Raw genomic sequence first — 13954 nt, forward strand, 5'->3', positions numbered from 1 at the left:
CAGGGGCCATGCACAGGCAAACAAGGCCCAGAAGGCAGCTGCTTTCCAGGTACTCAGAGAGGGTCCAAGAGGAAAGTGACATCCAGGGAGATATATCAAAGTCTGCCAAGGTTTCCTCACTCAGCTGGGACACCCCTGCTTTTGAGCCTCCTCTTCTGCAGCCCCAAAACACACAGCTGAGAGAAGAGCATTGCTCTGGGAAAGATAATCTCACAATCCTGTGGCCCCAGTTCCTTCTCTCCAGCTGCTATGCAGCCTCCAAGTACCTCTCACCTGGGGGAATAAGGACAAACTCAGTTCCACGCATTTGTGCCCCCTGTCTCTTACCTTGCTGGAACCTGGGGGGACCAGGAGGGACTTCCTGGTTTGGATCCACAGGGGGCTCTGGGGTCAGGGTGTCAAACTGCTCCCTGCTGATCATATTCACCTTCTTGAAGTTCTCCACCTCTTGCTGCATTGGAAGACGAAGATGATGAAGCAACCAGTTGCCCTCTTCTCCCCTCACCCCATCAGCTCAGCATGACCACCACTCTGCTTGTGCAACAGCCACAACGCTGGGCACCAAGTGCAGCCATGGGGCCTGATTGCCCAGGAGCGTGCTGTGTAGAGGTAGGAAGGGGAGATGCAGCAGACAGAAGACTGGGCACTGCATGGGCCAGGTCTGAGCCATCGGCTGCTCTCGAGCTTTCAGGGATCCTACAAGGCAGGTCCACTAACCATCACTTGTTTTTTTCAGGCTTTTACCAACCCAGGTCAGTGCCAGTGCAACCAGGTTCAAGGCAAGCTTGGTAACCCATGCTTGGCCAGGACCCCACTGCCCCTGACACCTTGTGTCCCTGGAGCCTCCTCCCTGCACTGTCACAGCCACACCGGCAGTGGGACACAACGGTCCCGTGCATTTGAAGGGCCCATAACCCCAGCACACACTGTCCCTCTGGCACCTGCTCTCTCCATGCCCTCAGTTTCTGCCACCCCAGACAGCAGCACCGCTTCAGCAACGTGCCAGGTACCAGACATGGGAACACTGAGCCCAGCTGGTAGCTCCAACAGGCCATCCCACCTCGCAGCCAAAATAATTTCCGTCGCTGAATGAGTCTAGGCAAGTCCCCAACTGCGAAAGTCACCAAGTTGGGACTCAAATGTTTCAAAGCAGCAGATGGGCTTTCTATAAAAAGCCCAAGTCTATGCAACTGGCACCAAAACAGAGAAGAGCACAGGCCAAGTGCAGGCCAGCCATCTATGAACCCGTTCCCAGTAAGTGTGGTCTCCATGGGAGCGCTGGGCATTACGGACAGAGCAGAGACACCCAGTTCTCCCCATAGATCTGGCACTGCCTGCGAAGACCCTGGCAGACAGCAGACCAGTGGGCCTCATGTTCCAGGTCACCTCGTTACTGACACTTTGTTTACCTGGCTGCACCCTTACGCCACGTTACAGAGCTGTGTTTATCCCTGATACAGCAGAGCATGATGCTGGGAACCAGGAATCCCAAGCTCTGCAAGAGGACTAATCCCATCTTAGCTCTACCCCACAAGTAAGCTGTAACCTGCTGCACTGCCCTTTCCACCCCACACCGACAAGGCTCCCCGTGCCCCTCACGCACTCCTGTCCTCAGATCAGCTGCTCTCACCTTGATCTGTGAATACTCTGGCTCAAACTGCTCTGTCCACAGGTCCTGCTCGTAGTAGTACAGCCCATCATTGATCACCTTGGCCAGCTCTGAGCTCATTTTAGCCCTGGATGTGTGGTTGCCAGTCCGGTCCCCGCCAGGATGCCGGCGCAGGTAAGGAGGTGTCTGTGTCACGATGAGGATCTTGTTCACATCCCGATCGTCGATCTCATAATCCGAATCTTCGTCTGACCAGTCGGTGAAGGTGTTCTTGCGGCCATCCATCTGCTCCATCTCCTCATCAAAGAGGAAGTCTAGCTCCTCAGGTTCATCTTGGTCCTTTTGCTTTTGCTGCTGTGGTGTCTTTGACTCCTCCGGTTTCTACAGGTAGGGGGGAAAGAGTAACACAAGGTAAAGACCACATAGCAATGCAAGTCTACTGCTTGGCGACACAACTACTGCCCCTTCACAGAATCATCAAGGTTGGAAAAGACCTTGAAGATCATCCAGTCCAACAATTAACCTAACGCTGACAGTTCCCAACTCCACCATATCCCTCAGTGCTATGTCAACGCAACTCTTAAACACCTCCAGAGATGGGGACTCCACCACTGCCCTGGGCAGCCCTTACCACAGCCAGAAGATGCCCATCTGGGGAGAACACCTTATTTACACCACTGAGGAGCAGCTCCAAAGGGGGTCTCAAGAGGGGGCCAGGAGAAACTAAGACAGCACTCCCATGACCAAAAGACCCTATTTGATCTGAAACCCGTCTACTCATGATTCAGGTCACTCAGACAACTGGGAAATCCCCATCGTGACAGCTCCTACATCACCACCTACCTTGGGCCTGGCTGGGGAGGGCCGAGGTCTCTTCTTCACTTCAATCCATGTCTCTGAATCCAGGTCTGGTAGACTTGCAGACAGGCCCTTGGGCATTGTCTTCAGGTTACTGACCTCCTCCGTTTTGGTAGGGACCGGGCTGGCAGGACGTGGGGAGCCAGGAGCAGACTCTAGAGCCAACAAGAGCCACAAGGTGCTTTAGAGGGAAGGAGGGAGACTGGGGGTTTGTGTATTTCAGGCACTCAACTGAAGAGAGAGTTATTTTGGCAGCATGGCACAGCTTGTGGGACTAGCTAGCATCCAGTGGCCAAAGAGCTCTGCGGGTGACCATTTCCCAAAGTTTCCCCAGTTTCCCCACAAAGCCCTAAAGCAGCTGCTCTTGGGGAAATCTTCCCACAACAGTCTGGAGCTACTGGGAACAGATCTTCTCCTGCCCAAACAAGTTCTTCTAACAGCATCAAGAAGATCTTTTACTTGGTTTCTTGGGCTCAGCCCTGGGCTCCTGCCAGCCCCCATGGGATGGGTGACAAGAGCAGGGGGCAGACCATGAAGGACAGCAGACCCTTCCTCAGCTGACATGGAGCTGACAGCTCCATACCTGCTGCCCATCTGTACCCTCACCCATTAAGGAAAGGTTGGGTTCATGAGTGTCCTCTGCTCTTCCGAGCAGTAGTAGAGTATTTCCAGGCACAGACAAGAGACTTCCAAGCAGGACTGACCCTCCCCGAATCCCTTCAGCCCCCGCAGAGGAAAAAATCACAGTCTCTTTCACATTTCCCCATGCACGGAGATAGCAGCACTCTGCAGGTCATAGGACAGAGCCCACACCAGCTCCCACCACCAAGCAGAAAGCAAACGGCAGAGCTCTGCCCTGGAGAACACTCCTGACTCTTAGGGTCTCAATTCTGCTGCAGTACTAGCACTGCAGCCACACCTCCCTCCATATTGCCCCAGTGCTCACCTGTCTCCTTCTGGAAGCTTTGCCGGGGCACAAACTCGGGGCAGTTGATGAACTGTGAGAAGTCTGTTTGTGTGTAGTCTGCCATAGGAGGGCCAGGCAGAGCCCATTTTTCTGGCTGCTCTTTTCTCCTGATCTTCTCATCCACAATTTCCACCACCTTGCTGTCCTTCAGAGCCTGGAACCAAGTGATAACCAGTTAACTTAGGGCCCTGCCTTGGCACATTGAGCAGCTCAGCCCCAGCCCTTCCTCCCTAGGAGGACCAAGTCAAGGACAAGGGAAGGCTCTGCTTGCATCTCACCCACAGCCCATCTAGAAAAGAGGCCTCAGACAGGAGTGGTGAGAAGCACAAGAAGGAAAGTTCATCACCTTGATGATGAGGCTGATGTCGGTGGTCAGCGCCTGCACCCGGTGGAAGCTGGCGATCAGGGTGATGGGAAGGAAGCCATCTGAGTCCATCTTGCGACGCAGGAAGAAGTCTCGCTCCAGGTTGTCCACGCTGAAGTAATATTCTCTGTATGAACAACACATCGGTGAGAGGCAGCTCCAAGCCACTTTCCTCTGGGCACCACTGAGAAAATAATCCTCCCCTCTCACCTTCTGCTACTGTGAGGCTGAAGAGAGACAGCCTGGAGAGCCCTGACTTGGGGCAAACTGGCACTGTAAGCGGTGTGGCAAAGTCAACACACCTCAGCTCTAACCCATGGGATTAGCTACACAGACTCCAGGGAGGGTACCTGTGAACTTACCACCACCACCCAATGCTCAGACAAGAAGAGGTGGTGCTTACATCTGCCGCTTGATGTAGTCTTTGAGCAGTTCCTGGTCCACACTGTAGAGCTCAGCACTGCTGATGTTGTCGAAGTAGTAAGTGATGTTGCTAGCGTACTTCTGGGTGCGGGAGCCGTCCGAGCCCTCGAATTTCCGGTACCCATACTGATAGTCAAAGTGCCCTGTAGGACACCAGTTAAGGGTCAGCACAGAGCCCCTGGGATCTGCTAGACACTGCACTGCCAGATGGGGCCGGACTCCTGCACAAACAGCTCCTCTGCACTGTTCCTGGGGCCCCCATGGCAGCCCACAATGGGGCATCACCCACCCCCATCCCTCACCCTCCTGCTCTCAGCCTTTGCTGCAGAAGGGATCCCAGTGAAGCTTCAACTCTTACCCAGGAGCAACTGGGCAGCCCAGGTGAAACACGAAGGCCCTACACTGAAGCTGTGCCAGGGTCAGCACAGACACTGCCCTGTCAAATGCCAAGTGCAGATGCTCTTCCCCATCCAAGCCATGACTCCTGCCTGGCTCTCAACACGACATAAAGCCTACGCAGAGTATCAGCATGCTTCAACTATTGCACACAGGGTACTGCAAGGGGCAGAAAACAGGTGGAAGAGCTTGGCCTAAGCAGCGGAAAGACATTTGCCTTTATTAAAATACTAATAGAAATAATTTGCTTTTATTAAAAGCAGCTCAAATTATGAGCTGGGATGACCTGCCACAATATTCTCCTGTATCCCTACAGTGCTCTGCCCTCCCCAGCCTGCTTTGGAGCCCCAACTCTCATACACACACAAAGCCCTGCACACTTCAGCACATGTCCTGCTCTCTCCTTACTGTCACAAGACCACACATACAGTGATCACCTCCTCTGCCACGGCCACGGCCCCTGCCACGGCCCCGGCCTCGGCCCCGGAAGGTCCCTCGCACAGCTCCTCCCTCACTCTTCACGCTGGAGGTTTCGTCGTGGTCCTGCCAGCTGCGCTCATGCTTGTTGTCTGGGTGCCAGCCTGCAGGAGACAGGGAAGAAGAGGCAGGAGGAGTGTTACAAGATGAAAGCACTTCCCTGGAGCAAGCCTGCTGCACCCGGAGCCCTCTGAATGCAGAGAGCGTGCCCGCTGCCCCATGCCATGCCTGGGCATCAGGGCTTGCTCTGCCCCGCAGCCAGAGCAGGGAGAGCTGGTCCCCAGCCTCAGCCCCCACCTTTCAGCTCACTGCGGTTGTTGGAGGGGTGCCTGTGCTGCTCGTTTTGCCGGTTGTTCCGAGAGGCCGTTTTGTCCCTAGGCACCTCTGACTTCATGTCTATCTGCAAAGGGACCCACTTGTGTTTGTTGCCTGCAAAAGGACAGGGTTTGGGTGTGACACAGGTTCAGAGCACATCTACTTCATCCCCTGCAGCCCCCTCTTGCCACACAGCCCCCACACATGGAGGAGAGAGAGCAGCAGCAGGGCCTTTTGAACCGACCCTGTCCTCTGATATCCCTCCTCCAGGCTTGGATGCAGAAAAGCTCCATCCTGGACTCTTGGGCATGGAGGGACATGAGAGACCCCCACCCACCCCATTACTTCATGGCATTTGTCCTTCCTCTGCCCCTTTCTGCCCACCAAGGCTCACGTGTCAACCACAGGTGGTGCAACCCATGGTCAGGGACTTTTCTGTGCCACCACAGAGCACACACAAGAGGGCAAGCTACTGCCACACTCCCTAGACACAGACTCCCCTACTTGGGCCCTGCTCCCACCAAAATGACACGCTGCCCCCTTGAAGCCTGCAAACACCTTTTCACCAGAGCTGACCCCATGCTGGGACCATGTCCTGCAGCAAGGCCCCCAAGAAGGCAGTGGATGCTCCCACCTAGCTGTGGGTCATAGCAGGGGGGACAGCACCCACCAGGTCCTGCCTTACCTTTCTTCTTCTGGGCTGACTTCTGGTTGTCATCATCACCATTCTTCTCCTCCCCAGACTCATCTGATTTGGTTTTCAGGCTCTCTTTACCATCGCTACCATCGCCTTTCTCCTGCTCTTTCATGTCTTTCTTGACAGGCAGTTTCCGGAGAGATGGTGCTTTGTGCGGCTGCTGGAGACATATCAGTGCAGGAAAGATGTGAGAGGTGGGAGGAATGAAGAGCTGGACGCAGACCCCAGCTGTCCCAGCAGGAGCAGGAACAGGAGCATCCCTGCTCCATGCCTCCCAGAGCTGTTCTGTTCCCAGGGAAGGGCTTGGCTTGTATCTGAGCAGGACAAGGGCCTCTACAGATGCTATGAAGTACTTGAGGCGAGACACAATCCCCAGGCACAGAAGTTACCAAGATGGGCTGCCAGGAAGGCCTGTTGCTCCTTGGATGGGGGTGTCCTACAAGGGACCAGACTGCCCCAGTGGCAAAAGGGTGACTAACCCTCATGCCCTGATAGGCAGCCAGGAGCTGGCAAAGCAGCATCCAAAAATAGAAAGGTTTCAACAACACACATGTCCGTAGCAAGAGAGGAAGACCATGCCCCTCGGGCACACCAGCCCTTTCTCGTTGTGTTTTCAGTTTCTCCTGTGAAAGTCTTGACTTTTGCCCAGCCCCCTTCTTGCACTGAGCAGCCCTGAGGAGAGCAGGTCTGGGAGCTGCCCTACCTGCTTCACCCAGCCAGGGGGGCTTAGATCAGGCTCCAGACTCCCAGAATAGCACTGGGGGAGGGAGCCCAACACACAGAGTAGCCCTAAAAGGAAATCCCCTGCACGCTATTCCTGGCTGCCTCCACACTGACACTCAGCACCCCAAATGGCCTGGCTCAGCCAGTGCTTCCAAAGGGACGGGGAAGGTCTGCAAGGGCCTTACCCTGCTCACCAGAGAGATTTTGTGTTCTCACCTGGACACTCTTGTGGGCTATTTCTCCAGGTGTTGGCCAATTTGTGGCATCACCGAAGTCACCAACCTTGTATCCAAAGAGAAAGGTCTCATTAGTGCACAAGCTGCAGGTGCTATTCCCTGCATCAGCATCCAGAAGCCCTTCCAGACACAGCGCCACTACCCACCGCTGCCCTGCAGACAGCCATCCCCAAGAGGTTTGGGGGTGGCACCCACACCACACACAAACAGCCCCTCCCCCCACCCAAGCAGGGCACCCAAATTAATCCCAAATAACTGCAGACAAGGCTATCGGGGATTGTAATGAGGCTGCCACCAGTCCCGTAAGCTATCAGCCTCTCAGCTCCCACTAAACTTTTTGCCCCAGCAGCAGCATTTGGCACCAAGCTGCCTGAGGTAACTCACTCATCATAGCCCTGTCCCTTGGACAGGGGAAGCACACAGCTTTCAGCATCCTCAATCACCTGAACCAACTACGCCCCAGCGAAGAAGCTGCCTCCACCCAGTGGTAGATTACAGCAGGCAGAGCTTCACTTAAGTGCCCAGCTGCAACCAAGTGCAAAGGGATCATGTAGTAGAATTGATGAGAAAGTTCAAACAGGTATCTGATGGTGATGGGAGCTCCCTCATCCCACACACTCCATGGCCACATGGGGGACCACCAGTCACTTCTCTGCTGACTAAGTGAGCTGGCCACTACCATTATTTCTACTTCTTCCAGGTTTCAGAGAGGACCTGCAGGACAGAAAGGACCCAAACAGCTGTCCAGGTACATGAAGAATCATGGATGGGCAAACTACTCCTTGCCCTTGTGGGGTTATTCCTAAATTAATTTGGAGTCCCCAAGTTCCCCATGATATCATATTTCTACATTCATGTGCCATGGTCTTCTCCCCAGGAGGTAGTTTCCTGGGAAAATCCACCTCCAGTGCAGGACCATGCCTGTTTCACAGACAGGAGCACCTTCCATCCCCAGGGCCCTCCTCTCCCCAAGATGGAACAGTTAAGGAAAGCCGTATCAAGTTTCAGATGCATCTTCACTGGCTGATGGGAGCCAACACCAACAGCCCATGTCCCTAGTTGTGCCCCAACTGCATGCAACATCCTCAGAAGCAACTGTCCCTCCATTACATTTATCCTCTGGAACAGATTGCCCTGCTTCCTCCAAAAGAGTCTTTGTTTGAAATCAATTACCCTGACTCTCCGTGTGCCAGTAAAGAACAGATTGCACAAGGGAAGAAAGGATCTGTGGACACAATGCTCCATCACGGCACTGCCCTGTCTGCACTGCTAAGCACTGGCTAAGCCCACAGGGGACTTGGGGTGTCTTTGGGTGTGTGGGGAGAGTCTTTCCACAGCCAGTACTGTGCTCCAAGCACCTCCCTGAAAGAGGGGAGGTGAGAAAATCAGCCCTAGCCTAGCTGGGCAGAAAATCAGTCCAGGCAGCATACAACACCACTAAAACGATGAAGAGGAGATGGGAGAATCAGGACCTTCTCCTCCATGCTCTTGCAAGTGGCCAGGTCAGCACATTAACCCCTCCACAGCCAGGCTTGTGAAGGAAGCAGTCTGCTCACTAGACCCTCAAGATGCTCACACAGCACTGACAACTGTGCCAGAAGCTGGTGGCCAGCAAGGGGGACAGCAGGCACAACCTTACCTTGCTTCCTTTCCGCTGTCTTGGGTTGGCAGCCCTCACCACTTTCGCAGGAGTTGTATGTTCTGCAAAAGGAGGAGGAGAACAAAACTCTTAAAACACAGCTGAGGCTCATGGAGGTGTTAGCTCTGGAGGGAAGCAGGTGAGAAGCAAGCCAGTTCCCTCTGCAGCAAAGAAGGGCTCAGAGGAAAAGGTGAACGGAAAACAGAGCCAGCTTCTGACCTGGGTCTCAGGAGGGCCCCATCAAGATCAGACAACTCATGATCAATCCAGGTAGCCAAGAAACAGACCTTTAACCCCGTCCCACCACAGGAAGGCACTCCCTGACTTAGCTCAGCCCTCCCCACTTGGCCTTGCCAGCCAGGAAGGAGGGGTGGTGAGGAGTTAAGGTTGCTCTGTGAAGTGCCACACAGAACCTGATCTGCTGTTATGCGCAGCAAAACAAACATGCCCTTGAACAGGCAAGGCCCATCACTGAACCAAGGCAGCTGGCCCTCCCCAGGGATCAGAGGAGAGCTCTGACACGGCACTGCTCAGCTCATGCTTTGATTTCCAGTGCACTCCAGCACGGGGCATCAAGTTCACAAGAGGGGAACATACAGAGAGAAGGAGGCAGACCTGGGAAATGCCTAAATCCTGCTACAGTCAAAACTATCTAGGCACTTGAGTGCCTCTAGGGTGTTTTAAGGTATCAGAGTGGAACTGCTGGGGTTCACACCACTGCAGACTTCACACAGGACTTCAGTCCCACCATGTCTCAGCTCCTGCTCATACAGCACCTCCTTACAAGCAGCAGAAGAAATCTGTCTTGTTTTCTCCCTCCCAGGCTTGGCTGTAAGGTCCCAGGCTCACGCAGGGCATGCACAGAGTCCAGCAGAGCAGCATGCTGTTGCCTCACACACACCAGCCCCAGGAGGAGCACATACGAGGGTCCCCTCTCCGACAGCAGCGCTCCACAGGGACAGGAGAGCCTGCTGGCCCCTGGCTCGAGGGGCAGCCCATGCCAGATGCCACATGCCCACCAGGAGCGACCATTTCTGCTGATTCCACTGGCTTGTTTCAAAGAAAAGCAGCCCAGATTGGGGTGGGGGGCAAGGGTGGGAGGGAAGTGAAGAGAGAGCCCCCAGGCATAGCAGAGGCTATCTTGGGATGCCCCGGGAAAACACCCGGAATAGCCTACCCAGCTCCACTCAAAGCTGGCTTTGATCTCCTGCGTAAGGCAGGACAACTTTGCCTAGATGATCAAAACCGGTCCCCTTCCTAGCCTTGAAACCTGTGATTCATCCTGTTGGCCCAGCCTTGCTCAGAGCTGGAGGCTTTGAAGTGTCAGTATGACAGAGTCAGACATGGCATGACAGAGCCACGTGCACCCCTTCCCCAAGGCTCCTCTGTGGGGATTTCACCCTCAGGAGAGTCCAAGCTCTCAGCTGGATCCCCAAATCTTCCCCTTTCTCCCCAGAACCTCCCCAGCCCACATGCACCACCTCCCCCCCTGAGCAGCAGCAGTCCCACATGTCCCTCACTTATTCCACGTGCACTTCATTGAGAATCCCAGTTCCACGGTACAAAGTTTACCACAAGGCTTTTAAACTTTCCTGCTAGTGTAGGAAGAGCAAGTGCTTTCAAAACAGCCCCTAAAATCCTCCACTCAAACGCCCACAGATGTCACCAACTAAATATAGCTTCAAAAGCCACCAAGCGCTACACAGCGCAAACCCGCAGCCAGCCTCATTTTCCACAGGTATGGAGCACCTCTGCCTGCTCTGACAGCACCGACATACCTGGCACCATGAAAAAAAAAATAACTGAACTTGCTCTGCAGCCTGATTAGGCACCAATCTCCCCAGCTAGGGAAGAGCAGGGCTCCCTCTCTCACTGGGAGCATCTCAGCTGGGTGCCTGCTCCCACTGCACTGCAGCCCCGGAGCTCCTGGCAATGGCATCCAGCCCTTTCCTCCAGCTGCTTCAGCTCAGGAGCCTCGCGGTCACAGATGTCCTTGTGCTTTTTTGGGGACCAGTCAAAGAGGCCCCCTCACAACCTCTAGTGAAAGAGGACGCAGAGGCACAGGCTGCAGAGGTAGGTGCCATGGACTCCATCTTTGTGGGGGAGGAAGGAGATTGTTTGAAACAAGTTTTGCTACTTTCCTTATCTGAAAGATAGGAACAGGGATCCCTTATCTAGCTGAGGTGCTGAGAAGAGTAATTAGCATTTGCAGAGTGCTGCAGAAGACAAAACACGCAAAGCAAAGTGCTGCAGCCTGGCAGGGAGGCTGCTCCAGGGAGTGCAGCCAGGCCAGCACCACAGTGGGAGCTGCAGGTGGCTCTCGCCAGTGTGGATGGAGTGGAGATCTGCAAGTCATGGTGGAGACTGCTCAGACCAAGGCAGGAGACCGAGGGGGTGTAACCATCCTAGTAGATAGACAGACAGACACACCATTCGCAGAGCCAAGAGCCATGGTGAGCAGGAGCTGTGCATGTCTGGCACCCTCCAGGGCACATCAGCTTAACTGAGAGCCCCAGCTCCAATCCATCAGCGATTCTGTAGTCAAGCTCCTGGACATCCAACCCCAAACTGCTCTTCATGTTTTCTTGCAGAGAAACCCAAACATTTATAAACCAAACCCAACCCATGCAAAACATATTAGGCTAACTCAGGTGCTAAGGCTTCAGAAGAAAATCTTCCTACAAAGACATCAACGTTATCTTGCAGTGCACAGCTGAAAAGAGCCCCTGGCAAACCCCGCTGCCCTTTGTCACTGCATCAACCCAGGAAATGGGCAGCAACTGGGTGTCACTCACCCCCAGACAGGAGCTCAGGACAAGCAGTGCTAGCGAGGGATACTAGACACTGCCCTGGTTGATAGCTGAGCCCTTAAAAGCTGCTGACAGATGTCTCAGACCTCCTGACATCTCACAAACCTCCTTTTGCATTTATTTGGTGGCAGTAAGTAATTTTCAGTTGCAGTAGCACCACCTGATCGCCCCCACCACCCCCACCAAAAAACAGGATCCCTCCGTGCGAGGGGACAGACAAAACAGCTGCAGCAGGAGCCAGGGCTTTAGTGGTGTGAGACTGGCAAGGGGACAGTGGGCAGGGAAGGAAGGAGCAGCTTTGCCTGCGGCCACAGAGCAGATGCTGGCACAGCCAGGAACAGATAAGCAGGTCTTGAGTTTTGATCTGCTGCCTGCAGCCAGAACCAGCTTGTTTGCCCGTGGGGTTGCCCAGCCACGCAGAGGTTATTTCTTAACAACCAAGGGGACAAGGCACAGGTAGGAGCACCATGTCCCCAATGCCAGGATTGCAGCCAAACCCCTCCCATGGCCAAGGCACCGTTAAAGCATTCCCTGGCTTTTGATTCTCACTCCCTAACACACCAGGTGAGCACCAAGAAGGGCAAGGCTGTGCAGACACCTTGTGCTTTCCTTCCAGCCTGCGGCTGGCTGTGGCACAGCCCTTGAGGCGGGAAGCTCGCAGGGGCATCCAGGTGAGCAAACGCCTTGTATCTGGAAGGAGAAGAGTCATTGCACAAGGACGAGACAGCCAGGGCAACAGCAGCTTCACAGCTAAACGTGCGTCCCTGCCCTGAGAGGGACACATGCTGCAGGATCACTGAGCTCAGCCTAGGAGACGTATTTACTATCTTACCTGGGAAAAGCAAACCTAACACCCAATGGCCTGGTTCCCTGTCTTCTCTTACATTCAATGCAGCTTGTGATATATTTTTAGAGAAGGCAGATGAAATCTGCAGGACTGGGCAGAGACCTGGCGTTATACTGCAGAAATACCTGCACCTCTAGCAAGAAAGCTGTAGTACCTGCTCGTGGTGTACCACTCATGTACAACATAGACAAGGCCTCAGAGCACCCTAGCACCAGCTAGGACAGCCTCAGAGGGCAGCCCAGGCTCCCAGCAGGAATGCAGAGTCCTCAGCTCCAACACACACTCCATCCCTGACACAGCACACCCCTCCTTCCCCTGCAGCCAAGTCAACAGAAAGGAGCCGGCCTGCCCCCAAGCTGCTCCAGCCCACAGCCCAGCACCTAGGAAAAACTGCTAATGAAGGCAGTTTTGAAGCCAAGAGCCCGGACTTTGTGCTGGAGAGGCTGAGGCAGGGGCGCATGCTCCGTGCTACAGGTCCTGCTGGGGCTGGAAGAGCCAAACTGGTATCCCCAGTTTCCCCAGCGCCCTGGCAGGAGCCCGAGGGCATTGTGCAGGACAGTTGTCCAGGCACTCTGCAGTCCAACGGGATCCACTTCACTACTCAACAGCCTCTGAACGATCTTCCCTCCTTCCCATGCTCCATGGGACTGTCCTGCCACACATGAGGACCACAGCTCATAACCAACACGACAGGACACTCATTCCAGCAATGCTTCTTCAAGGTCTCTAGGTGAGAAAGAGCAAGTGCAGCTTGGGCAAGGGTGAGCTGAGCCCTGAGCAGCCTGGGGGTCTGGAGGTGAGAGGGGAACAGTGCCCCAGTCAAAATGTCAGAGCAAGGAAAAGGTATTGCCCTCCTGAGAAACCAATGCACACCCAGGTGCAACAACTTCTGAAAAGAGTAAAGACAGAAACCATTAGACAGTTTACACCAAAGAGGACTGCTACTCACTCACACTATTTGTATATATGCACTCATTGTCCAGGCAGAGAAAATCAGCCTGGGGATTAGCTGTCTCCCCTGGAGACAGCCAGCTCCTTCAGTCTTTCCGGGAGGGCAGGAAAGTCCCTCCTGGGGTACGACACACAGGACAGTGTGGAGGGACAGCACCAACCTGTAAAGCAATACCTGTAAGAAAGAGGGACCCAGCATGCAGCCAGCCACAGCCAAGCCTGCCAGGACCCCACCGTGGCTGCAAAAATCCCCTTGCTGCCCCAAAAGAGACGTAGGGAGCCAACAGAGAAGAGCTACACAAAGGTTTATCTCCACCTTGCCAACACGGGAAACTCAGAGCTGCAACCTTGTCCCTGTCCTTCCTCCAGGCCTCAAGCAAGCTTTCTCCCATAGCAGCCTGACCCACACAGCAGCAGGGGCAAGACACTGATTCGGAGGCTCTCCTGTGACACTCATCACTGCCCATGCACTCAAACTCCACAACTGGGAGTTTGAGCCTGACTGAGCCATCAGGGGACACAGCTGGCAAGCTTTGTGCCCACCAACACCACACCTTCTCTGGAGACATTTGCAGGATCAGTCCTGCAGACCAGATGTGACCTGCAAGCTGAGAACTGCCTTCCTCAGCCCACCTGCTGTGG

General features: G+C 54.5%; 1 protein-coding gene across 3 annotated transcripts in view; it reads right to left on the reverse strand.

Moving 5' to 3' along the window:
• LARP1 (La ribonucleoprotein 1, translational regulator) overlaps positions 1-13954 on the reverse strand; it is a 42999-nt gene that overhangs the window by 3481 nt on the left and 25564 nt on the right. The window contains exons 2-12 of one of the 3 annotated variants that reach the window (XM_074916173.1): positions 8705-8766; positions 7046-7111; positions 6095-6263; positions 5392-5523; positions 5046-5249; positions 4202-4364; positions 3781-3925; positions 3414-3588; positions 2453-2622; positions 1631-1990; positions 328-451 (exon numbers count right to left, since the gene is read on the reverse strand). In XM_074916173.1, the coding sequence (XP_074772274.1) occupies positions 328-451; positions 1631-1990; positions 2453-2622; positions 3414-3588; positions 3781-3925; positions 4202-4364; positions 5046-5249; positions 5392-5523; positions 6095-6263; positions 7046-7111; positions 8705-8766 (1770 nt within the window). Of the gene's footprint in view, positions 1-327; positions 452-1630; positions 1991-2452; positions 2623-3413; positions 3589-3780; positions 3926-4201; positions 4365-5045; positions 5250-5391; positions 5524-6094; positions 6267-7045; positions 7112-8704; positions 8767-13954 lie in introns of all 3 variants that reach the window. The other 2 variants (XM_074916171.1, XM_074916172.1) reach the window with 2 other exon arrangements.

This window comes from Athene noctua, chromosome 12 (assembly GCF_965140245.1).
Source record: "Athene noctua chromosome 12, bAthNoc1.hap1.1, whole genome shotgun sequence".
Lineage (NCBI taxonomy): Eukaryota > Metazoa > Chordata > Aves > Strigiformes > Strigidae > Athene > Athene noctua.